The sequence below is a fragment of the Castor canadensis genome, chromosome 12, assembly GCF_047511655.1.
Source record: "Castor canadensis chromosome 12, mCasCan1.hap1v2, whole genome shotgun sequence".
In the NCBI taxonomy this organism is placed as follows: Eukaryota; Metazoa; Chordata; class Mammalia; order Rodentia; family Castoridae; genus Castor; species Castor canadensis.
This window is the reverse complement of record NC_133397.1, coordinates 114795901-114821007: the sequence shown is the minus strand read 5'-3', so window position 1 is coordinate 114821007 and position 25107 is coordinate 114795901. Positions and strand designations below refer to the sequence as shown.

Here is a 25107-nt window from a genome sequence, read left to right as displayed (position 1 = left end):
CAACAAAAAACCCTGCATATGATAACCATCTTAAGTGGGAAGAGCAAGTGGAAATTAATGGGGAGTTAGGTGGACTAGATGAGGCAAAAATGGCAGGAAATGGTAAATATAGTTTTGTTAGCCAAAAAGGGAGAGGGATTATGGAGGAAAATAGTCTTTCTAGATTTTTTCAACTATATAAGAAGGTAGAAATCAAGACTTGACATAAATGTGCTAATATTGTACAGTAAAAATAGTCAATGTGGAGTATCAGATGAAAGTGGCATAAATAGAGACTTTGTATTCTGCAGTGTTAACTTTACACATAAAAATCGGTAAGTACTAAAGCTGGGAAGTGGGTACATGGGGCTCATTATACAATTTTGTTTTTTTTAAATATATAATTGAAAAGCAGAGTATGGTGGTGCATGCTTGTAATGCTGGTACTTGGAAGGCAGAGGCAGGAGGATGGGGAGTTCAAGATCAGCCTAGGTTACATAGTGAGACCTGGCTCAAAAAAAAAAAATGTATGCGTGTACATTTGAAATTTACCATAAAAAAACTTTTTAAAGAGTTAGGATAGCTGTTTTGCTTTTTTTTTTTAAACTTTTTATAATTTTCCCTTCCTGTCTAAGAGTCTGAAACTCATACTCTTTTTTGTTGTTGTTGTTTGGGTTTTTAGTGGTACTGGGGTTTAAACTCAGGGCCTTGTGCTTGCTAGGCAGGCCTCTACCACTTGAGCCATGCCTCCAGCCCTTTTTGTTTTAGTTACTTTTCAGATGGGGTTTTGAGTTTTTGCTTGAGACTGGCACCAGACCTTGATCCTCTTACCTATGCCTTCCAAGTAGCTGAGGTTACAGATGTGCATCACTACAACAGGCGTATTGGTTGAGATGGAGTCTTGCTAACAGTTTTGCCTGGGCTGGTCTGGAACCACAATCCTACTGATCTCACCAACTAAATGGGATTATGAGCTTTTACCACCATACCCAGCCCTATTGTTCGCAATTTTTTATACACTTGGCTTTCATTGCAACGTTCCCAGCAACTTGAGAGCCAGTGCTAAGTCCTAGACACACTTGTGAGTGTGACAGGAGCCATCATGCTCTGGTCTCAAACACTGGCAGCCTGTGTCCAATCCTGGCTTGGCAATCTCCTAGCTTGAGCAACTGACCTCACCTCTCATGGCCTCAATTTTCTCATCTGTAAAATTGTAAAATAAGGGGCTAGGGGCACAGCTCATGGTAGACCACTTTCCTAGCATGCTTGAGGCTCTGGGTTTTAATCTCCAGCACTGCAAAAGGTAAAATAATAGCACTTAACCTTGTAGGATTTTTCTAAATATTAAAAAGCCTGCTGTATGAAGTGCTTGAGTCATCTTTTTTTTTTTTTTTTCAGTAATGAGAATTGAACTCAGGGCTTCTTAGTAGCTAGGCAGGCAGTCTACTCTTGAGCCACAGCCCCCAGTTTAGCCTCTGTCATCTCAAGCTGCTCTAGAGCACATGGGGAAAACACTGTCCTCTGTGGGCAGATACAGCCTCACACTAAAGCCCACCAAAACCTTGACTCGTGTCCTAAACTAGGAAACCTTGTAAGTAGCCTGTGCAAGTGTATACAGTAGGTGCCTGGGAGGCAGATATAGGTATATCCCCATTTTCCCATGAGGCCACTGTAGCTTAGAGAAGTGGAACATCCTGTACTGGCAATGGGATGGAACCATTACTTCGAACTCACCAGTCCCTGTGACTCTTCCACCATCTGTGTTGTGGACCATATTTCTTGATCACTAATTTATCAGCTTAAGCCTTATCTGTCGTCCACAGTGGATGGCAACCAATTACCTTCCTATAGATTACCATTAATCTCTAGTCTCTAAACTGTTCCTTTGATAATCATTTAAAAAAACTTAAGATTTTTTGGGGGTGGTGGGGTGGGACTAGGGTTGAACTCATTGCTTTGTGCTTGCAAAGTAGGCACTCTACCTCGAGCCAAACCTCCAGTCCATTTTTTCCTCTGGTTATTTTGAAGATGAGGTTTTGAGAATCATTTTCCCCAGACTGGCCTCAAACTGTGATCCTCCCTATCTCAGCCCGCTAAGTAGCTATGATTATAGGCGTGAACCACCAGCATCCAGCAAGATGTTATTATTATTTATTTCTTTTGTGGTACTAGGGTTTGAACTCAGGGCCTACATCTTGAGCCACTCCACCAGCCCTTTTTTTTTTTTTTTTTTTTGTGATGGATTTTTTTTTGAGATAGGGTCTCAGGAACTATTTATCTGGGCTGGCTTCGAACTGCAGTCCTCCTGATCTCTGACTCCTGAGTAACTAGGATTACAGGTGTGAGCCACCAAACTCAGGCACAAGATGTTATTTTGAAAGAAGGGAAGAAGGGAAAGAATGATGGATTTCCATTCAGGTATCTTCCTGACACTACTGGTTTTCTGCCAGCAACCAGAAGAGTTTGAGGCTTGGGAATTGCTGTTAAAGCATCTAATCTGCTCGAGCAGAGAATTTCCGTTCACTCTAACTGTATTTGGCCTTTTGAAGGTTTATGGCCTAAGTCTGTTCTTTTTCACTGGTGTTCATTTGGTGTCTCCTGGGTGCCACTTTAGCGGGAGGCCTGCTGGGAAAATATCCACTCAATACCTAGACAGCAAGGACTAAAAATATTGTGTGGAATTGTCCTAAGGCTGAAAGATCAGTGTTAGCAACACAAACATCTCCTTCAAAATGAGGCGAAGCAGATTTCAGCCTTGTTACTTTTCCCTCTCCCTTCTGGGGTGCCTAGGAGTATATTACACAGCTGGCGATGCTAAGGGATGGATTAATTAAAGGTTCTCGCCCCTCATTTCTGAATCCTCCCATCACTTCTGTGATCATCAGGTAGCAAAAACTACCTGACCCTGAGAGTGGGTCCTGTGTCATAGAACCATGCATGGTGCCAAGGAAGGACCTGTGTGCTGGCTCTACTGAATATCTGTGTGTGTGTGTGTGTGTGTGTGTGTCCATGTGAATCTGTGTAGTATGCAGATGGTACACTTTCACAGGCAGATCACTGGGTAAACTGAGGGAATTGATCATCAGAGAATTGATTTGTTCACAGAACCCTGAGTATAACTGAGGAAGCTGCCAGTGATTCTCCAACTTACTGAACTCTCTCTAAGCATCTGCCTTGAATGGTACAATCTCAAAACATAGCTTGGATTGAAACAGCTGCCACAGAGCCAGCAGCCTTGGATGGTGTGAATATCCCCAGGTGATACGAGAAAATTAACACATATGGAAAGAGAAATTTTCTAAGGCTCGGAACTACCACCTTCCCAGCAACCTCCCACCAGAGTGACACCCAGGAAACACCAAATGAAAGCCAATGAAAAGGAAGCAGACTTGGCCCACCTGCCTTCAAAAGACCAAATACAGTTAGAGAGAACTAAAATTATCTGCTTGAGCAGACTAGATGTTTTAACAGTAATTCTCAGGCAGATAACCAATAGTGTCATATTGGATTTTTAGGTTTGGCTGTTAAATTTGGACTAGTGTGAGTTTGTGTTTGATCAAACCTGTGAAACTGGAGCAGGATCCCTGGTGGGAAGGCCTGAGATCTAGCTCAGTGACTTAGAAGCTGTGTGATTGTGGACAAGGTTTTGAATGGTACAGTTGCCTCATCAAGAGTCCGAATTCTTATCTGTACAATGAAGGAAACAGCCTTTGTTCTGCTTGCTTGCTAGGGGGTCATGATGTTCAAGTGAGATGGGGCTTGGGTACTCTGAAAGCACCGTCCTCATGGCTGGGGAATTATGTACACAGGTGGGATGGTGAATGCTTTCTGCCTCTTACCAATTCTCCATTTACTTTACTACAGCAAATTCCTCGTTCTTGCAGCAAGATGCTTTTTGAAAGTATTATATTTAGACCAGTGCAGTGACTCAAGCCTGTAATCCTAGCTACTTGGGAAGTAGAGATCGGGAGGATGACCATTGAGGTCAGCACAGGCAAAAAGTTTGTGAGACCGCATCTCACCCAATGGCTAGGCGTGGTGGTGCCTGTGTGGGGAAGCACTGATAGGAGGGTGGTGGTCCAGGCCGGCCAGGGAATCAAAGCAAGACCTTATCTGAAAAATAACCAATGCAGAAAGGGCTGGTGGCACGACTCAAGTGGTAGAGTGCCTGCTTCCCAAGTGTAAAGGCCTGAGTTCAAATTTCCATACTGCCAAAAAAAAAATCATTTTTAGAGCTGAAATCAATGTATGCTTAGTTGCCCTATTTATCAGCCAAGCCCTCTGAAAATGAGGGGAAAAAATGGTAATTGAGGAAAAATAGACCCAGAGAGATGGCAGGCCAAGGGCACAAAGAATTCCCATCTTGACATTCTTTCTTTCCTTGGTCACACTGACATCTAAATCCAAGCCAAAGATTCTGGCCAAAAGTTATGCCCCAGTTCCTCCAAGTCCCCCTCCCTCCACATCTCCTCCCTCCAGGTGGAAGTTCCAGGTCAACTTGTCCTGAGCCACACTGGGCACAACTTGGACCTCCGAGTTCTAGGTGTAGAATATGTGTTTGGTAAATATTTATAAGATAGAAGAATAAAAATGGAGTCTTCAGTTGTTCTCAGCCTACGTTTCTGCATACACAGAACAGGAGACAACACGTTCACCATATCTCAACAAATCTGTGATGCCATTTTTCTAAAAGACAAAGTTTTTTTGTTTTGTTTTGTCTTGCTTTCTGGTGGGATTGGGGTTTGAATTCAGGGCTTAACACTTACAAAGCAGGCACTCGATCACTTTAGCCACACCTCCAGTGCATTTTGCTCTGGTTATTTTGAAGATGGAGGTGTCTCACAATCTATTTTCCTGGACTGGCCTTGAACTACAATCCTGCCAATCTCAGTCTCCCAAGTAGCTAGGATTACAGGTGCGAGCCCTCGGTCCCTAGCTAAAACACAACATTTTTATGTACCCCAAAGAAAGAAAAAGCTTTATCAGTTAAAATGCTTCCTCACCTTATTAATTATAAGATATACTTTGGATTTCACAGATTTAAATGTGTAAGATCTACCTTAGAGTAGATGAGATGCCCTAGGTTTCCTCTTACAAAAGGCAAAGCTTTCTCCTGGTGATCCTGGCAGGAAACACTAGCAAACTTGAAACCATCTCACTTTTGGTCTCAGATCCTGGAGGTTATGCATGCTATCCAATCATGCTTTCATGTGGGTGGAAGGGGGACAGTCACTGTTTTCTTATGGGTACGGTGTGGGTATGAAGACAGGTCTAGTCTAGTCTAGTGCAGATCATAAAACACTAGTCAGGGCACAAATCAGTTCTGTGGTCTGTTGTTTATTACAAGATTTGAAAGAGTAAGAAATGTTTAAGAGCAACTGTGTTTTCTTTCTCCCAAGTACTGCTTTTTTGTTGTTTTATTTAATGCTTGATTTGGCTGTTATGTTGTTATTCAATTTATTCTACTTCAGGTAAACCAACTAAACAGTGAGTTCCCACTTGCACAGGGAAGTTAAACACGAGCAGGCGCACACGATGACAGTGTATCTCCTGCCTGGGCTCAGTATGACATTTTCATAATGCCAGAGGGAATTCGTAGTCTTTCTGAGCAGAAGGGAGGGAGGGGAACTGAAAATACAGCCTGGGTGACAATCTCTTGTCAATTTTTCATGGACCAGTCTTTCCATTTAGAATACAAATAAATTCTACAGTTTGGGACAAGAAAATCTCTGTTTGTAGCCTCGTTAGTTACTTTATTCTTCTGTCCTATTGGGACATTATTTATGCGCAATAGCAAAGAGAGTCACACTCAAAGAATGGATTTCTAGGGGACTAGACCATGGCTGGATGGAAAGAAAATGACACAAATTATGGTAGTTCTCCTATGTGCTTTATAATCACTGGGGCACCATGATACTTTGCTCCCTGCCAGGGGTCCCCTTTGCCATTACCGTGATGGGGTCAGTAGCCCTCGTGCTGGACAGGACACTGTCAATGTTTGATCAAGCTAATGTACTTTTCTGTCTATTCTTCTCTCCCCTGCAGTCGGAGTACCACTACGAGTACACCGCGTGTGACAGCACGGGTTCCAGGTGGAGGGTCGCCGTGCCACACAGCCCAGGCCTGTGCACCAGCCTCCCCGACCCAGTCAAGGGCACCGAGTGCTGTAAGCAGCCTTCCTGCTCCAGGGCCTCCCTGCCACTCAGATGCAGCCTCTACCCCAGGCCTCCTACCATCTAAGCCAGGCTCTTCCTGGTGGCGCAGCTGCTTAGAACGTCTTCTTTCCCCCAGTAGTCGCCCTCCCCAACTCTTTTGAAATATGGTGCAGAAATGACATTTCATGGATGCACACTGGGAACCTGAACTTGCTTTTATTTTTTCTTTAAGTTTAAATGCCATATACACAGGTACATACATATGTATTTATTTTCTTTTTCATCTGTGTGTTTCTTCTCTTCAATGTTGCTCACCAGCCATAAGCAGTCATTAGGCAACATTGAAATTTGCTTTTGTTGTTGAAAAGGCAGCCAGAGATGACTGTCTGCAGAGACAAGCCTTTAAAACGCACTGTGCATCACTTGGGGGGGATCTCACTATGCAGTCAGAAAGGCATAGCCATAGCTCCCGTCCTGCCTCTGTGACTCTGTAGTTGCAAATTTTCTACACTTGGCCACTATTTCCTCTAAACACCAGGGGCTAGAATAAGGAATTAGTCCAAGAGCTGGAAAAGAGTTAGAGGGTGTATTGATCCAAGAATCAGCTTAGCCCAGAGTCTGGTTCAAGTGGGTGAGTGTATAAATGCTTGTTAAATTAGTGAATGGATATTGCTGAAATCTGAACAGAGCTGAGGTACAATTAACGGAAATAATCGAGCTGCCTTCGGTTGACTCTGCTGATGTCATTTACCTCCTACTATGTGTTAGCTCCTACTGTTTGTAAGCACTTTGTTTTTGGCAGCACTGGGGTTTGAACTCAAGACCTCACCCTTGCTAGGCAGTTGCTTTTACTGCCTGAGCCACTCCACCAGTTGTTTGTAAGCACTATAAGGAGCCCACGCTGTGTGAGCCACCAAGATGAGTGAGGCACGGTCCCTGCATCCAGGGGCTTGCAGCACAGAGGGGAGAGTAGACATGTATCCCTCCATTCATTGCTTGTGGAGCTTCTGTGATGTTGGTGCCAGTCCCTGAGCCAGCAGTCCCTGGGGGAGCCCAGAGCCTAGTGGGTGGCAGATGGATGTGATATGACAATCCAGTGTGACACAGAACAGGAATTCTGAGCACTTAGTGATGAGGAACAGCTAGAGGATCACCTGAGTGTAAAAGTTTGGAAGTGGAAGGACAGCTTCACGTTCATGGAACAGCATGGGGTCTGGGGTGGAGGCCACACAGATAAGGTGACAGATAGGATTGGAGTAGAGAAAGACATGTTGTAGGAGGCCAGGCCAGAAAGTCAGTCCAGGGGAATTTATAAAAAAACTTCCAATGTCAGGCTAAGCACTTAATGCTACAACAAAAAGGGAGTGTCTGGTTATTGTTTTAATAAAAAGAATAATAATACAAATCCGTGTTTGGCCACAGAATAAGCCAAAATAAGAAATTGGGGACTAGTTAGTTAGGAAGGTATTGCAGTGGTTATTGGGTCCAAGAATCTCAACTAACATGATGGTAGTAGAACCAGAAAGGGAGAGAAAAAGTCAGAGACTCGGGGGTGGGGGGTAGATCAAGGCCAAAGAGCTGAGCCACCCAGAGGGGTCAGCATCCTCCTCACTGTAGTGCTGTCAGAATGGCTGAGGCATCTCCAAGGAAACCAGGTTCTTGGGGATGACACCTGTCTTGAAGCAAGGCAGAGCTTACCTGCCCTAAATCTTTTCTTAATAATTACTTTATTGAGATACAATTTACTTGCCATAAACTTCACCCCTTACAGGATGAATTTCAGTGGCTTTTAGAATATTCACAGCAACTGTCACCACTCTAATTTCAGAACATTTAAACCACCCTGAAAAGAAACTTCCTGTCATTAGCAATCTCTCCCTAGGCCCCACCCCCAGCCCCTGGCAACCACAAATCTGCTTTCTGTCTGTGGCTTTGCCTTTTCTGGGCATTCCATATAAACAGTGTCGCCAGCATGTGCCATGGCCCTGAATCTGACCTCCTCCCTTTAGGATGCTACTTCTCTGGGGGACACAGAGACCCCACCACCTGTCTCTTGTCCCTGCCCTTCTTTCCAGCCTTCTCTTGCAATGCCGGAGAGTTTCTGGACATGAAGGACCAATCTTGTAAGCCGTGTGCTGAGGGCCGCTACTCCCTGGGAACCGGCATCAGGTTTGATGAGTGGGATGAGCTGCCTCATGGCTTTGCCAGCCTCTCAGCCAATATGGAGATGGATGATAGCACCACGGAGTCCACTGAGAACTGCACTTTGTGAGTTTGCTCACACACACCCCTGCTCGCTGGGGAAGGGGCTTCAGGGTACACTGGTTAGTGTCCTCCAGTGGTCCTCAGGCTGGGCAGGGAGGATGTTGGACTGTTCAACTTCCCCACAGAGGAAGCCATGCTGTGGGGGAGGGTTGTAGCAGGTCCCCACAGGACTTCTGACACCTTGGCCCATTCTTACTTGGGGTTCCCAATGATGGGCAGACATTTGTGAGAGTGAAAAACATGGAGAAAAAGAGGCCAGTAGATCAGGGGACAAGGGTTAAATGGCCCTGACAATTTAAAATAAAACCCAACTGGATTCTACCATGGAATTTTGAATCAGCCAATAAACTTCTCCAACCAGAATGGAACACAATGGGCAAAATATTGGGTATCTTCCTAGCTTTGGTGTTAAACTTCTAAACTCTTTCTGCCTAATCAGAGTTTATGGGTTTTTTTCTGGGGGTGGGGTGGTGGGCTACACTAGGATCGGGCTTTGGCCCATGGTGACTGAGAACTTCCAAACCTTTTGAGACTCCAATAACCAGAAAAAGGCATCCAGATGCACTTGGACAGCTGATACTTATTTGAGAGGCACCTTTTTTGTGCTGCACTATGCCAGATACATTACATATTTAATTTTCTTTAATCTGCACAGGAACCAGGTGAAATAGGTGTTATGGCTCCCATTTCAGAGATGAGAACCTGGAGGCTCATCTGCCTTTGTTACCTAGCTTGCAACTGGTGAGCTTGGAATTCAAGACCAGTCCAAGCTTTTGACTACCCTGTACTGCCACCTTCAAATAAATTTCTTATGTGCAAGGTAGGGCTGTTCCTAGATAATAAAATCTGGAGGCTTCAAAGATGCAAAAAGCGATCACACATTGCTTTTGTTAAATATTATATCCAAGCAAGTAAATGGATAAGTAGGACTGAAAAAGCAGGCGTGGTGGTGCACAGCTGTAATCCTGACACTCAGGAAGTAGAGGCAGGAGGATCGTGAATTCAAGGCCAGCCTGGGCTACATAGAGAAGACTGAAGAATTGCATTACATGTGGATTTCTAAAACTGAGAGCAATGTTTCTTATTTCTATACTTACATCTCCCAGAAGTACCAGTGTCTGAGCCATGTAGCAGACATTCAACAGTCCAACTTTAATGTTATTTCAGAGTTCAATTTCATGTATAATAATCACTAGCATGTTAACGTTGGGGGCAGAGAGAAAGCTAGAGGATTACAGGAGAGGAAAGGGAAGGTGTGGGTTAAGAGCCAACCGCCACATGGGTTCTAACAGGAAATCCCATTTGACCCTGGATAAGGTGCAGACCTGGCTCGCTTAATCACTTCCTAGCTTGCAGAGGAAGGGTTTCACCGCTCTCTGGGGGCTGTGCCGAGAGGGCAGAAATCATTACCTCTCAGCCAGGCAGGATGTGGGCCAGTTAATAACCACTTGTGTTTCCACGGCACAGCCGGGCTCAGCCTGGAGCTTACGGCATCCCACAGCATCCCTACGATGGAGGCGGAGGATGTTTCTCTTCTGCAGAAATGAAGAGGAGATGGCTGCCTGGAGAGGTTTTGAAAGGCAATAACTGAGAAGTACCACAAGCCCAAGTGTCTGGCTTTCAAAGTGTCAGGATTCAACCTGAAGTCACCCCCACTGCCTCCAGCCTGAGCTGAGCCAGCGGTTGCCTCCTGCCTGCTCTGCCTCCTCCGCCTCCAGCCCCCCCCCCCCCCCCCCCCCCCCCCCCCCCCCCCCCCGCTTCCACCTCTTGCCTCTTTCAGGTCACATCCACCCAGCAGCCAGAATGATCTTCTGAGAATACAAATCTAATCTCAGTACTTTCCTGCTCAAAACCTGGGTTCTGAGGATACCCATTGCTCTTGGGATAATATCCAATACCCTTCACAGCCTGCAGGGCCCTGCCAGTCTGCCCTCTGCCCTCTGCCCTTTCCCCAGCCTCTCTCAGGTACCTTTCAAAATTCTTTGTTCTGGTGCAGAAGTACTGGCTGCCTAGCTCCTCCCCATTCCTCTCCCTAGCTGACTCTTACTTATCCCTCAGGTCTCTGCCTAAAAGTCACTTCCTCAAAGAAGCCACCCCTGAGCCCAGAGACTCCTGTTACTTACTCTCATATCACTTGTAATTCTCCTTATGGCGTTTACCACAGATAATGGTGAGCTGACTATGTGATTAGTTAAATTTCTGTCTCCACATCTAGAAACAGGATTCAAGCTCAAGCGGGAGAGGGTTGAGTCTGTCTTGCTCCTTGCTGTATCTCCGGCATTTAATAGTGTCAGGCACAAAATAGACCTAGAATAAATCGCTGGGAACAAAACAAATGGACAGAGTCTCCATGCCGATCCCAAGACTGCAGAGAACCCTCCATGATTCCAGGTGCATGTCCCCAGGGCTGAGGTGCTAGGAACAGCCTGAGGTTGGAGCCCGGGATGAGCAGGAGGGAATAGCAGTGAAGTGGGGGGAATAGGAAGGTTGTCTTGTATTAGATTAGCAGAGAAGAAGAGCACAAGACCAAATACTGACACTATGAATGTGAGAAAGAATGTCAGAAAGCTGGGTGCTGGTGGCTCATGCCTATGATCCTCGCTATTTGGAGGGCTGAGATTGGGAAGATTTCAGCTTGAGGCCACCTAGGGAAAATAATTCATTCATTTCCAAAAATAATCAGAGCAAAATGGACCGGAGGCATGGTTCAAGTGGTAGAGCTCACCTGCTTTGTAAGTGCGAACCCTAAGTTTAAACCCCAGTCCCACAAAAAAAAAAAAAAGAAAAGAATGAGAGAAAAATAGATGAGGATATTAAAAAGACATAGACATTAAAAATTAAAGCACATGCAGACCACAACTGAATGACCTGTAGCAAATCTAATTACCTCTGTTCTCAGTTTCTGCTTCGTAAAAATGATGATGGAGAGAGACCTCTTCTTACAAGATGTGATAAGAATTAAATAAGATGACATGTGAAAAGGACTTAGCTGGGCATGGTGGCACACACCTGTCATCCTAGCACTCAGGAGGCTGGGGCAGGAAGATCATGAGTTTGAGGCCAGCCTCAAACTGTATCTCAAAATAAAGAATTCATCAAATTAACTAAAAAAGTACATGGAAGGATGTGAGTAGGTTACAGGCAAAGAATTTAGAGTAATGCCTCTGGCACTAGAGAGAAATCAATCAAAGCCTGTTGTTATTATTGAATGTGAAATGTCTCCACTAGGGACAAGTCTGGCAAAAATCAGAACTGTGATGCATTTTGCAAATGTAACCCATGACGGCATCCTTTTAATTATTCATCAAACTTCAGGAGTTATTTATAGCTGATGCTGTGGAATCCATTAGCATTAAAGTTCTCTTTGAACAAGAAGAATCAATGCTATTAGGCCAGCTGGGTGCTTTGGGATGAGTTCAGCTTACATTTCTGTTCTGAGAGTAATACTGACCGTTAAAGAGCTTGAAATACCATGTTATTTTGGCACACACAGGGGAAACCTGTGGACAGACTTGAGATTGTCTTCACTGGCCATGACTGAGCAGTGGGAGACCAGGGCTGGCTCACGGTGAGACAGTGGGATTGACTTGGATTGCCCCTTTCCGCAAGACCTGTTTGCTCTGTGAGCCCCTCTTGGGTGCCAGGCCCAAGGCTTGCTCCTGAGGATGCATTAGCGCACAAGATAAATTTGGTGTGTGCCCTCATGAATCTACAGGCTAGCCAGGAATACAGACAACTGAGGGAGAATTTTTAAAAACCTGATCAGAAGAGGAAACCCAGAGAGCAAACAAGCTTCAAAAAAAGATGCTTACCTCCACCAGTAACCAGGGCAATAAGATTTAAAGCCCAGCTAGCCACAAATTCCCGACCACATCATACTGGCAACAATTGCACAGTCTGATAGTTCCACATTTGGAAAGGACGTGGAGCAACAGGGACTGTCTTACTCTGCGAGAGGGGGTAAATTGACACAACCTCTTTAGAGAACAAGCTGGAGGTTCACACATCCACCGAACCAGAAGCCGGACTCCCAGGCACTCCACTCGGACACCTGTCTAAGGACGCAGGAACAGAGTGCTCACAGCAGAGCACACGCATAGCAAACACGATGGAAACAATCTGGATACCTACCAGCAATAAACACACAAACAAATAATAAGGTAAACAAGTATGGTAGAGCCATACATAGGAATGCTACGCAGTGGCTGGGCGCTGGTGGCTCATGCCTGTAATCCTAGCTACTCAGGGTGGTTTGAAGCCAGCCCTGGGAAAGTAGTTGACAAGACCCTATCTCGAAAAACCCAACGCAAAAATGATCTGGTGGAGTGGCTCAAGCAGTAGAGCACCTACCTAGCAAGTGTGAGGCCCCAAGTTCAAATCCCGGTACCACAAAAAAAAAAAAAAGACCTCAATGGGGGAAGCAGGCCTTAGAAGAAAGGGGATGAGATTAGCCAGGGGTATGGGGAGGCTTCTGCTGAGCTGGGTATCTTAAGCAGAGTGATAGATTGTGTTTGTTATACCTCTGCATAGTACTTAGGTAGTTGATAATATATTAAAAAATAATTAAATAGAATGGGTTCTGGCTCTGAAAAGAGAAACAGAGAAAGCTCAGGGCATCTGTGGCAGAAGCAAGATAGACTCAAGGAAGACTTCTTAAATTAAGTGACATTTGTTATAAGACTGGAGGGAGGAGGAATTGAGCAGAGGGAGGAGGGGAGAGGACATTCCTTCCAGGAAGAGGGCAAGTCCAGGGTAAGAGAAAGTTTGGCAGCAGAGTTGAGAGAAATTCCTTCCATAGGGCCAGTAGAAAGTGTGGGCCAGGAATTTGTACCCTATGCTACGAGTGACAGTGAGTTTGTTCTGGAGAGGTGTTCAGCCACAGTGTGGAGCAGGATTGGAGGATGCAGGAGGAGTCTGGAGGCTGGTTCATGGATGGTGTGATGGGGAGCAAGGAAGGGCCCGTAGGCAGGATGGATAGAGTGAGATAGATTCAGGAAACAAAACAGACCTGAGCAGACTTACACTGTCTCTGCGGTTCTCTGACCTTCCTCTTCCTCTTCCTCATTTACATGTAGTATCTTAGAGTGGACATTTCTGGAAAAAGAAAAACACAAGTGGGCTAGACGCCATGAACTTCTGAGATCTAAAGAATATCTGTGTCAACTGACTTTGACAGCTTTGGACTTAGGCAGACGTGGGTTCAAATCCAGCCCTGCCACTTGACAGCTTGGTGATGTTGGGCTAGGTACTCCCTAAGCCTCAGTTTCATCATCTATTAAATGGGAAAAACAGTTCTTTCTCTTACTGATGAGCAGAAACCAGGAACTGTAAAACATGTAGTTTGATACCTCGGCGATAATAAGCAACCCCCTAAGCCCCCCCACCAATCTACCTGCCGTCTATCTTGGGGCCAGTTCTACAGAAGGTGGAGGCACACCTGACTGTCTTCCTTTTGTTTTGATCTGTCCAGGGTCTGTCTCAGAGCTCCTTCCCTCACTCTGCCCTGAGCAGTTCAAGTCCAAGTTTCTGCTTATGAATCACTAGTCTGAATTCCCTCCCCAGAGACCAGGCAGAACATGAGACCTACGCATGGCACCAAGCCTGGTGGGCTTTGGTCCTGCCAGTGAACTTGGTTCCTATTCCCTCTCAGGTCCAAGTGGGTTCCCCGGGGCGACTACATTGCTTCCAACACGGATGAATGCACAGCCACACTGATGTACGCTGTCAACCTGAAGCAGTCTGGCACGGTTAATTTTGAATACTATTACCCAGATTCCAGCATCATCTTCGAGTTTTTCGTAAGCCCTGGCCAAGGGGAGGGAGGGAGGGAGGGCGGTCAAGTTTCTCTGAGAGTCAGATTAGTTTACAGAAATCACTGCCAAGTGTAGTCTTGCTTGGGCTATCACAGTTGTTTTTCCCCTAAGGAGAACTGTGGGCAAAATGAGGGTGAGGAGAAAAAGTGAAAGTCAAAGGACTCTGGGGAGATGAACAGTGTCTGTGAAGCTTCTAGGTTTTTCACCCTGCTCAGACATGGCAATAGCATTTAAATGGCTACACTGCTGATGATTTTTTTGGTGTTCATGCTCAGATGTCTTGGGTGTGCAGCTAGCTCCCACCCTACCTCAAGGCTCATGTGTTCTGAACTCAGTCCTAAACGAAGTTAGTAGCTCTTCTCCTATCAGAAGGATGGGTGTGGGGTGAGGCTCTCATTTCCTCATCCCTAACGCCTGCTGCTTCAGGTTCAGAACGATCAGTGCCAGCCCAATGTGGATGACTCCAGGTGGATGAAAACCACAGAGAAAGGATGGGAGTTCCATAGCGTGAGTATCACCCCAGACTTCCTCAGGGTGGGCCTCCTTCCAGCCTGAGCTTTCACTCCTCTGCCCCTGGAGGGCAGTCCAAGATTCTCCTCTCCTCTTGACAGATGGCTGTTGCTCCCATGGTTTCATCTCAAGGACCAGCAGCTTTCCAGTTCTGAGGCCAGAGAATGAGGTTCTGGAAAACCAGAGAATGAGGGAATGCTAGTCACTCTATTGCCAGTCCCTTCCAGTTTCTCTATTTTCTCACCGTATGGGATGCTGGTGGTATATGTGATGCAAGGAATGGTGGGAGAGGTTTGTAAGGGGAGGCTTAGAAAGACAGAGGAGCTGGGCCAGGAGTGGTGGCACCCATCTGTAATTCCAGCTACTCAGAAGGCATAGATAGGAGGATTTTGGTCCAAGGTTGGCCCTGGGGCAAAAAGTGTGAGACTCTGTCTGAGAAATAAATAAAGCCAAAAAAGGGTTTGTGGGTGTGGCTCAAGTGGTAGAGCACCTGCCTAGCAAGTGCAAGGCCCTGAGTTCAAAGTCCATTACTGCCAAAAAATAAAGAAAAAAGAAAAATAGAGGAGCTAAGCTACCTGAGAAGGACAAAGCTCAGAAAGAGAACAGAGAGGGCTGGCGCCAGTGGCTCACACCTGTAATCCTAGCTACTCAGGAGGCAGCGATCAGGAGGATCATGGTTCGAAGCCAGCCCAGGCAAACAGTTCTGCGAGACCCTATCTCAAAAAACCCTTCACAAAAATAGGGCCGGTGGAGTGGGTCAAGGTAAATGCCCTGAGTTCAAGCTTCAGTACCTAAAAAAAAAGAAAGGAGTGGGTCAGAGCAGGTGGGCCTATTTCGTAACAGGCTAGACTGGCAGGAGAGCAGTGCCTATCTGAGACGAACTAATGCCTTTTTGTTGCTTTTAGGTTGAGCTAAATCGAGGCAATAATGTGCTCTTTTGGAGAACCACAGCCTTCTCGGTGTGGTCCAAAGTTTCCAAGCCGGTGCTAGTGAGAAACATCGCCATAACAGGTGCCAGGAGCGGGGGTGGGCTGGGAGGGGTTGGAGCTGAGCTCTGTTGCTGACTTTCTGGTCACTGGACTTGGTGGGGCGTCAGGGGAGAGGATGCGGAGGGAGTCAGGCCCGAGCCTTACTTTTCCATGCGGTTCTTCCTCCCTAGGGGTGGCCTACACTTCAGAATGCTTCCCCTGCAAGCCTGGCACCTACGCAGCCAAGCAGGGCTCCTCTTTCTGCAAACTGTGCCCAGCCAACTCCTATTCAAGCAAAGGAGAAACTTCTTGCCACCCATGTGACCCTGACAAATACTCAGGTGATGTTTCCGAGGGCAGGAAAAGTTGGGGGTGGGATGGGGCGCCAGGAAACATGCAGGAGAATCCAGGATGTAGAATCTTCCTTCTGGCCAAGCTGAGGGTGTTAATTCTTTTTGTTGTTGCTGTTGTTGTTTTGTTTTTTGTCGTTGGTTTTTTTGGAGGTGCTGGGGTTTCAACTCAGGGTATCGCACTTACCAGGCTGGTGCTCTACTGCTTAAGCCATGCCGCCAGCCCTTTTTGCTCTGGTTAATTTGGAGATAGGGTGTTGCTTTTTGCCTGGGCCAGCCCTGGACTGCCCTGTTTTATGCTTCTTTCAGTAGCTGGGACCAGTGTGTGCCACCACGCCCAGCTTTTTCCATTGAGATGGGATCTCATGAACTTTTTGCTCAGATCCTCCCAATCTCTGCTTCCTGAGTAGCTAGGATTACAGGCATGAGCTTCCAGTACCTGGCTTGAGAATGTTAATTCTCAAACCTTTCTTTTCCGGATGTTAGAAGATCCTTGCCAATCCATATCTCTACCAGTTGCTTCAGAAATAAAAACGAAGTAATTCCAAAAATATTTATTGGGCCTCTCCAGTCTCCCAAGTCCTTGGAGCACATCAGTGAACAAAACAGACAAAGGTCCCTATCTTCATGGAGTTTGCATTGTAGTGGAGGGAGAGCAGAGACCACAACCAATAATTATAAGGAAAAAAATGATTCATCTGGACACACCTATAATTCCAGCACTCGGGAGGCCAAGGCAGAAAGATTAAGATTTGAGGCCAGCCTGGGCTACATAGTGAGACCCTGTATCAACCCTATCACCTGCTTCAGCCTTCTGAGTAGCTGGGACTACAGGCATGTACCACCCTGCCAGACTCCAATGCAGACATTTTGAAGAAAATCCAGGGTTTCTTGGAACACGGTTTAAAAACCACTGCTCTAAGAGAAAGTGAAGGGACATCTGGAAGCAGTTATTTTTACAGCTTCCTAAAGCATCCCAATTTGAGAAACAAGACCTGGTCATTTGAGGAGATGTCAGGGTACATTGAGGCCCCAGTGTAAGATGGGCAGTGTCACCAGAGGACCCTCTTCTCAGGCGGCCCAGTGATTGGCATGAGGTCTGATCTCCAAGACAGGCTCTGAAACAAGTAAGGGAGAGAGGAAGAGCCCCACCTTTTGCTCTCCGAAATACTCATCACTTACATTTTTCCTTTTTTACACAGAACCATATACACAGTCAACATAAGGCCCTCTGTCAAGCAGCTCCCACATCCTCCCGCCTCCACACACACCTCACACAGGTGCTGTAGGGGCGTCTGCTCAGCCAGAACCTTGTGAACTGATTATTTCTACCCTACTCCTAAAACAAAAGTCCTATTTATCTGCACAAATCTTGCCAAATGAGTGTAGTTTTCAGCCAAAACAGGAAAGTTTAGCTCTTGGAGGAAGTTTTTCTTAAATCTGTAAGTCTAAATTCCTGTTTTTCCACTTGGATTTCTCATTCTTTTCCCTGCTCTGCCTCAATCAATGGTAGTCTTTGTTAGTCTGTCTCTGGCTCCGTTTCCAGCTTAGCAATTGTGCAAGAATTTGAATGGCAAAGTGGTTCTAGAAAAACAGCCTAGTGAGTGTTTTGATTGACTCTGTGTAAATTGATTTTTATCTAGAGAGCTGCTATGAAAGTGTTAGGTTAGGGGTTTAAATTCTTGGAGTCTGTTCTCTGCCACCAATTTCCAGTTTCTTAGTCTGACCCTTTGAGAGGTGACTTTTTGCTGTGAAGTACATAGTCTTCTTGTTGACCACTTCTCCAGCTTGGGTTACAAAGAGAGTCAAAGTTCTTTGAGACTTGACTTTTCAACAGGGGTCAGTGGGAAACTGGGAAAAACGCAGAGTCGGATAAGAGCCTGGAATGAAATATGTATGAGGGAGTGACAGAAGACCCATCCACAGGCATGTGCATCCCGGGTGCCCTCTGGGGCTGGACTTGTTGCTGCCGTCAGAACTAGTCCTGCCCACTGGTTTCTGCTAAAAAGGAGAACTATGGTTGTATGAACACTGAAGTGTGGTAACTCTCTGCTGTCAGAAACATAGATGGGCAGGCTTGTGTCTTTCCACAATGTCAGAATTTACTGGATAACAATAATGCCACAAGCTACATCAATTTTGTTGGCTTTAGTTTGCCAAGTACTACTGGGTTTACTTGATAGCCAGGACCATTGACAATATAGTAGATTGCTTTTATCCCAATCTTAATTATTAATACTGACTTTCAGATCGCATATTACACTTCACACAATAATACATGTCTATAGTTACAGAGTGGCTATGAAAGGGTTAAAGAGACTGCAGGATCAGAAGAGGCCATACTAAAGGCACAGGCAGAGAACTGATACAGATGCAAGGAAAAGTCTTTGTAGGGGACCAGATAAGAAGTTTATGACCTGCGGGTCAGATGTGGAGCTGTTCAGGGTACAGAGTTGTCAAATGCAGGTCCAGGTACAGGCAGTCTTTTTTTTTTTTTTTTTTTCTTGGCAGTATGGGGTTTGAACTCAGGGCCTTACATATGCTAAGCAGGAGCTCTAACTGTTTGAGCCACTCTGCCAGCCCTTTTTTGTGATGGGCTTTTTCGAGATAGTGTCTTGAGAACTATTTGCCTGGGCTGGCTTTGAACTGCAGTCCTCCTGATCTCTGCCTCCTAAAGTAGTTAGGATTACAGGTGTGAGCTACCAGTTCCCGGCATGGCAGGCAGCTCTGAGTATCAGTTGAAAGTGGGCTGTGTGTCACTGGCAGGAGAACTGTGCTCTATCTGGCGTCTGGATGAAGGCAGAGGTCCTTGGTTGTGGCAATTTTCCTGGAGAGGCTTGTGACAAGTGACTAGATAATGTGTCAGTGTGCCTGCCATGTCGCAGTCTTGGGTGTTCCTTCTTTTATAGTCCCAGGTAAAGAAGTTACATCTGGTGTGATTGATAAGTTTATATGTCTGGTGTTTCTGATATGATTTGATATATTCACAGATGTAATTCTTTATGGCACAAATTATTTACCAGCTGTGACTCATGGTGTGCTGGCAGATGGTGCTTGTTTACTTGTGTAAACAAAATACAAAGCCATTCTGTCTCGGCACTTATACTCAAAATGGGCAACTTAGGTCAAAAGTTGCTTTGTAAAATGGAGTAAGCTAAGTCAGGCATAGCCTGAAAGCTGCTGTCCTATATAACAAAGGGTGACCCAGAGCAGGCCCAGCCTTTCTCCTCACCTTCCATGGTGCCATATTAGATAGGAGTGCTGGGTGTAGCTTGCAGCAGAGGCAGGAAATGGAAGTGGTCAGTCCTCTCTGGGAAGGGAAGGGCGGCTTCTCCAGCTGAGGGCTTGGAAGGTGAATTGGTGGCTTAACGGGATAGGAGCAGGGTAAACCACAGCATGAAGGCTTGGGGATTAACTCAGCATGACTGGAGATTAACTGGCAAGAAGCCATGTTCAAGGGTAAGAGGCAGGCAGGGAACAGGTGATACATAGAGCAGCCCTCCTGTGCTATTGCCAGAAAAAGCAGGATTTGCTAGAATGTAGAAGAATAGTGATTACTAAGCTGCTGGAAAGAGTGCGGGGATGATGGAGACACAGAGAGGTTGGATAAGGTGTCCAAGCACAATTAGACAGGAGGAAGGAGTTCTAGCATTCCCCAGCACAGCAGGGTTCACAATTTATGAAAAACAAGTTTGGAACTCAAAGGTTCCAAAGATAAAAAATAAGGAGGTAGATATTCTAATTATCCTGATTCAATTAGTACATGCCTTCTACGTGAAGTACTGCATCTAACCCATAATATGTATAATGAGTACATTAATCAAAATTCTTTACAATTGGAATTTGATTTTAGGATTAGTGGAGGCCATTAAAGAATTTTAAGCTGGGGCTGGGCAGGGTGGTACACATCTGTATCCCAGCACTAGGAAGGCTGAGGTGGGAAGATTGTGAGTTCAAGACCAGCCTGGGCTACACAGTAAGCCTCTGCCTCAAAAAAACAACAAAAAACAACAAAAAAACAACAGCCAAAACAAGAATTTTAAACTGGGAGTGACCCACTCTGGCCTCTGCTTTTGAAAGGCTACTCTGGCTGCTGAGTGAAGGAAATAAAGAGGCTGAAGACAGTCTGAGGACTGGAGAACTCACAGGAGTGATGCTGCAGACTCTTTTTCACTAATGCCTAAGATTTGATTTTAGGATTAAGTCCCTCATGCAGTGTTACGTATTAGTGATCCATTTCCTAATAGAGAACACAGAGTTTGAGAGCGTGGACTCCAGAGCTGAGTCACCTCAAATCCCTGCCCCACGGCTCACTGGCTGTGACACCTTGGCCACCTTACTTAAGTCTGTGCCCCAGTTTCTACACACAATCTCAGTCGAAAAGCTGAGAAGTGATAGCGCCTTAGTTTCAGTAATCACTCTCTATCTTAGTGTTCTTGTGAGGATTTAGAAAGGGGCCTAGTATGTAGTGATCACTAATTTTATTAATTCATCTCCGTTAGCTGCTGTCTGGATATGTTCTTTTAATATGAAAACACTCTTGGTGGAGCTTACAAGAAGTCACTTGTATAGAGCTTTGCAGTCCACATAGCATTGTCTTATTCTTGCTCAGAGCATGGTGTGGGAGAGATGTCTCCATTTGCAACTGAATTAGGAGAAGCTCAGAGAGGTCACCGGCTGTGCTGAGTCTGAGTTGGCTACCTGGGCTGGGACTTGGGCTCACTGGGTCCTTGCATCCTCAATGGGTCTGAGTGAGAGCACTGATCTCCTAGAAGTACGGAGAAGATATTGACAGAAGGAGGAAGGTACAGAGAGAGGAGTTGGGGTGCCCCAGATCAACTTTTTCCTCTTAAGTTTTGCCCAGGGAAAATTCTACTCAAATTGCTTTTCACTCCCTCAACCAACCAAACACCTCTGCTGCTCTTTCAAACTTCACCAATTCCCCCTTCAAGCCCTTGGATAAACCTGAGCTAGCAAAGCTAGCTCTGTTTCTGCATTTGGGTTAATCATTTACTAAACCATTTCACAGCAGTCAGTGTGTAAACAGCTGGACTGTTTTGCTAAAACCTGGTGCTAGGGTGTCCTGAGGAGCAAATATTTGACAAGTAGAGAAAGGCCTTTGTGCAGAATGCATTTTCTAACACATGGCATGCGTGCGCTTTGCTGGACCCAATACACAAGGCCCGGGAACTGGGGTGACTTCAGCATCGCCCTGCAAATCTCTTCTGGCCAATCAGTCAGCAGCTGGGGTCCCTGGCACTCTCTCTGCTTGTTAATCAAGTAAGTGAGCTGAGAAGACCCCAGCTGTTATTCAAGCAGCAGTTCCCTCTTGGCCAGCCTAATAAGACAGCAACAGAGAGATGGGGATACATGGGCGTACATGTAGGCCATCGGGGCTGGAATTAGGGCATTCTCCGATCTGGGAAGTCATTTGGTGAAAGGGAAGAGGCCCATCACCTGGAAGGGAGGGAAAGAGACTTTTAGTCCTTATTTAAAATCTCCCAAATAAAAGTAATTTGCAAGTATGTCGTAATAATTCTCGCTGTCAATTTAGTGAGTATCTATTTATAATACACCAGGCATATGCTCGCTCTACCGAGATAGACATTATTATTCCTGGTGTACAGACTCAAGGGCTAAGGCTCAGAGAGGTTTAGCAACTTGCTTAAAGTGACACAGCTAATAAATGATGAAGAAGGACCCAAACCTAGATCTGTCTATCTTGAAATTTCATTCCATGATACCATACTGCCTGTCAGATAATATATAGACGGGGAGAATGTGTCGCCATTATTACATGCTTGTCTGTGGGGACACAGACATACACATATTAGAAGTAGTTGCAGCAGTCAGAATATAATAATACACACCCTAGAGAGCAGTATATTTTTCTTATTCTGCAGAAAGCAAATTCCATGGAAAATTTTTTCTTTGCATAAATTATGCATATTCTTCTAGGTAGAAGAAACAGCTCTTTTTTTTTTTTTTTTTTCAAATTTTCAAAAAGGGCTTCTAAACTGGGTGCAGTGGCTCACATCCGTATTCCTAGCACCTCAGAGCTTGAGGCAGGAGGATTGAGAGTTCAAGGACAGCCTGGACTATATAGCAAGACCTTACCTTAAAAAAAAAACAAAGCAAAACAAAAAAAAGAGAGGTAGAATCTGTTGCTTTAAAGAGGGATTCATTGACATAGTTGGTGTCCAGGGATTTGTAGGGTTGAAGCAGAACTAATATACAGAGTAGGAGAAAGCTGATAGCTAGCATTTCTTAGCAGGTACAGGGCTAGGGCTGGTTAAAGACAGTGCTGGGATACTTGCGTTGAGGACAGTAGGTGGAGTCCAAGAAAATTGCAACCTTATTTGTGTGGATGGTTGCATGGAGAAGGGGAAATTTCAGATATGGAAGGCCTTCCTCATTCTGGGCATTTGTTAAAGGACCATTTGGAGAAAGGCAAGCATCCAGGCATGGTTGGACACTTCTGTAATCCGAGCACTTGGGAAGTAGAGGCCTGAAGATCACGAGTTCAAGGCCAGCCTGGGCTACATAGTGATACCTTGTCTCAAAACAAAACAAAATGTGATAGTAATGTCCTAAGCTTTAGTATGTCTTACTGCAACTTTTCATGAGTAGAAAACCCAGATGCTAATGTGTCAGAAAGATGGTGGGTTTGGGAGCCCTGGGATTGGTGGTGATTAACCTTCCAGATGCTAGCTCTGTTTCCAGCTCTACCTCCTTGCTGGTCTATAGACCAGCCACCTCGTACCCTACCCCACAGTGCAGGGCCAAAGGCTCGTCCCTAACACCTGAGAGAGGTGCAAAAGGATGCCTGAACAGTGCTTAAAGAATTGGACATGACATCACGGAAGTGAAAGGAAGGGTGGGCATGCAGGATTTTCTACTTTCTGCCATCTCTGTGTGAAGGTGTACCCCAGGGGCTTGGGAGTTACAGTGATCAAGAGTCCTCCGTTCTTATACACCTTCAAATATTGTTTCTTGCTTTGGTGATTTAGAAAAAGGATCTTCCACCTGCAAAGTGCGCCCACCCTGCACAGACAAGGATTATTTCTCCACGCACACAGCCTGCGATGCCAACGGAGAGGTGGGTGGCATGCCCTTGAGGCCCCTCTGTCCCAGGTAGACTGTCTCCTCCTCCCTGGGCTTTCCAGACCTGTGTGGTGACCCCAGGGCTAGTCAGAGGGCAAGATGAGACAGGCCAGAAGCTGTATTTACCTCATTTTTTTCACTGAGAATTCACATATGCCCTATTTCAAAATCCACTTCAATTTCTTTTGCTTGGTGCCTTCCCTTTGCTTCGTCCGACAACCTGGGTGTTGCCTGCCTGTCCATGTACACTCATCTCTGCACAAAGCTCTTCAGCCTCTCTACGAAGGGCTACTTCTGCCTGTGACAAGGGAAATTGGTTCCTATTCCCTGGCTCTCTGGAGAATGGCCCAACTGGCTCAGTTTCCCAACACACACTTCGGAAAAGGACTTGCCTTCTGTGGTGGTCTAGTTGTCCTTGAGTCAGCAAGCACTTGTGTGCTAACTGATGAGCCAGGCTGGGGTGACAGAGTTGACTGAGACCAGCTCCTGCTGCCATGGCACTCACAGTTCTGCAAGGGAGGCGGAAGAAGAGAAAGAGGGGCCTGATAAGGCAATCGGGAGATGTGAAAAGCACTGGGGGAGAGGGCTGAAGGAGGGGCCACCAGGCCTGAGGGATGAGAGAAGGTCTCTTGGAGGAGGGTGTTTGCTCAACAGTCAGCAAGTATTTATTGAGCAGTTATTACGTGCTAGGGAACATCAGCGAACAGAACCAAGGAAACAACTCGCTCTTCCAGAGCTGGATTCTTACTGGGGGAGGAGACAGCAGAATGAGCACGGATGGGTATATTCTGTATCAAATGGAAACACATGGTAGGAAGACACAACTATGGCATTATTAGGAGATAGAGAATGACAGAGTTCCTATCTGATCAGGGTAGGGGTGGCCTCTGAGGAGGTGACTTTGAGCAGAGCTGAATGAGAGGAGGGAGGCTTCATGGAGCTTTCTAGGCAGAGAGCACCATTGGTGCAGAGGTGTGGGCCTGGTGAGTCTGAGGACCTGGCTCACTGGAGAAGTAAAGTGGAATGGGCTGGAAGGTGCATGTGGTGGGATCTGCCTTGAACTAGACATTCCAGATAAAGTATCTCTATCCCTAAGCGAGAGTCTCTCAAGGAGGTAGAATTAGTATCCGGGAATTCTGCAGTCAGTGTCTGAGCACAGTGCTTGTCTACTAGGCTGGGCAGCTGGTTGAATTCTCCCTTTGCTAATTAAGCACAAGATAGTCTGAGTCTTAGTGATTTTTTCTTCCTACTCATCTCTCACCACCAGCCTCCTCCACCATGTTTGGAGCTACACGCCATTCCCCAGCAGCCAAGAAAAATGTCTGTCTTTATCAGTCAAATCTTAGACTCAGTTCTGCAGTGTCTGGTATCCTGTATGACCTTATAAAACTTCTTTTCCTTTCTGTAGAACTGGGGTTTGAACTCAGGGCCTTCAGCTCGATAAGCAGGAGCTCCACTACTTGAGCCACTCCACCAGCCCTTTTTTGTGTTGGGTATTTTCAAGAAAGGGTCTTGTGAACTATTTTCCTGGGCTGACTTTGAACCACAATCCTCCTGATCTCTGCCTCCTGACTAGCTAGGATTACAAGTGTGAGCCACCCGCCCCAAGCATAAAAATTATTTTCATTTTCTTGATCTTTGTGGACTCATGAATAAAATGGGGGCAGTTATTGCAGTTATCCTGTTCCTCTTCTCCCTACCAGGCATAACACGTAGTGAATGTGGCTGTCCTTCCTTCTGCCCCATTCTCTGCTCTCCTGGGTTCAGGCCAAGGTCCTGCAGATCTGTTGTGTGCTGGGCTGCCTGGAGCCTAGATGTCTGCGCTTGCCTGACCACCTGGGGCCCGGAGAGGCTGGTCAGGTCAAAGTCTGTGCTCCCATCACGCAGCACAGCTCAAGCTTGGCTCAGAGGGGTTCGCTGTGGCCTGTGCTTTAAGGAGCACGTGTGAGTGTGCAGGGTCCTG

General features: G+C 45.9%; 1 protein-coding gene and 1 long non-coding RNA gene across 8 annotated transcripts in view; both read left to right on the top strand.

The window, feature by feature from the left end:
* The window catches only part of Elapor1 (endosome-lysosome associated apoptosis and autophagy regulator 1), a 73956-nt gene that overhangs the window by 27766 nt on the left and 21083 nt on the right, over positions 1 to 25107 (top strand). For 6 of the 7 annotated variants that reach the window (XM_020163061.2, XM_074050840.1, XM_074050839.1 and 3 more), the window contains 7 exons: positions 6025 to 6145; positions 8210 to 8402; positions 14050 to 14197; positions 14639 to 14719; positions 15628 to 15733; positions 15882 to 16031; positions 23051 to 23139. In XM_020163061.2, coding sequence (XP_020018650.2) covers positions 6025 to 6145; positions 8210 to 8402; positions 14050 to 14197; positions 14639 to 14719; positions 15628 to 15733; positions 15882 to 16031; positions 23051 to 23139 — 888 coding nt within the window. Of the gene's footprint in view, positions 1 to 6024; positions 6146 to 8209; positions 8403 to 14049; positions 14198 to 14638; positions 14720 to 14954; positions 14984 to 15627; positions 15734 to 15881; positions 16032 to 23050; positions 23140 to 25107 lie in introns of those variants that run through there. The other variant, XM_074050843.1, reaches the window with a different exon arrangement.
* LOC141414946 (uncharacterized) lies at positions 10199 to 11258 on the top strand. Its single transcript, XR_012439963.1, has 2 exons — positions 10199 to 10364; positions 10458 to 11258. It is a non-coding gene; the product is annotated as an uncharacterized lncRNA (long non-coding RNA).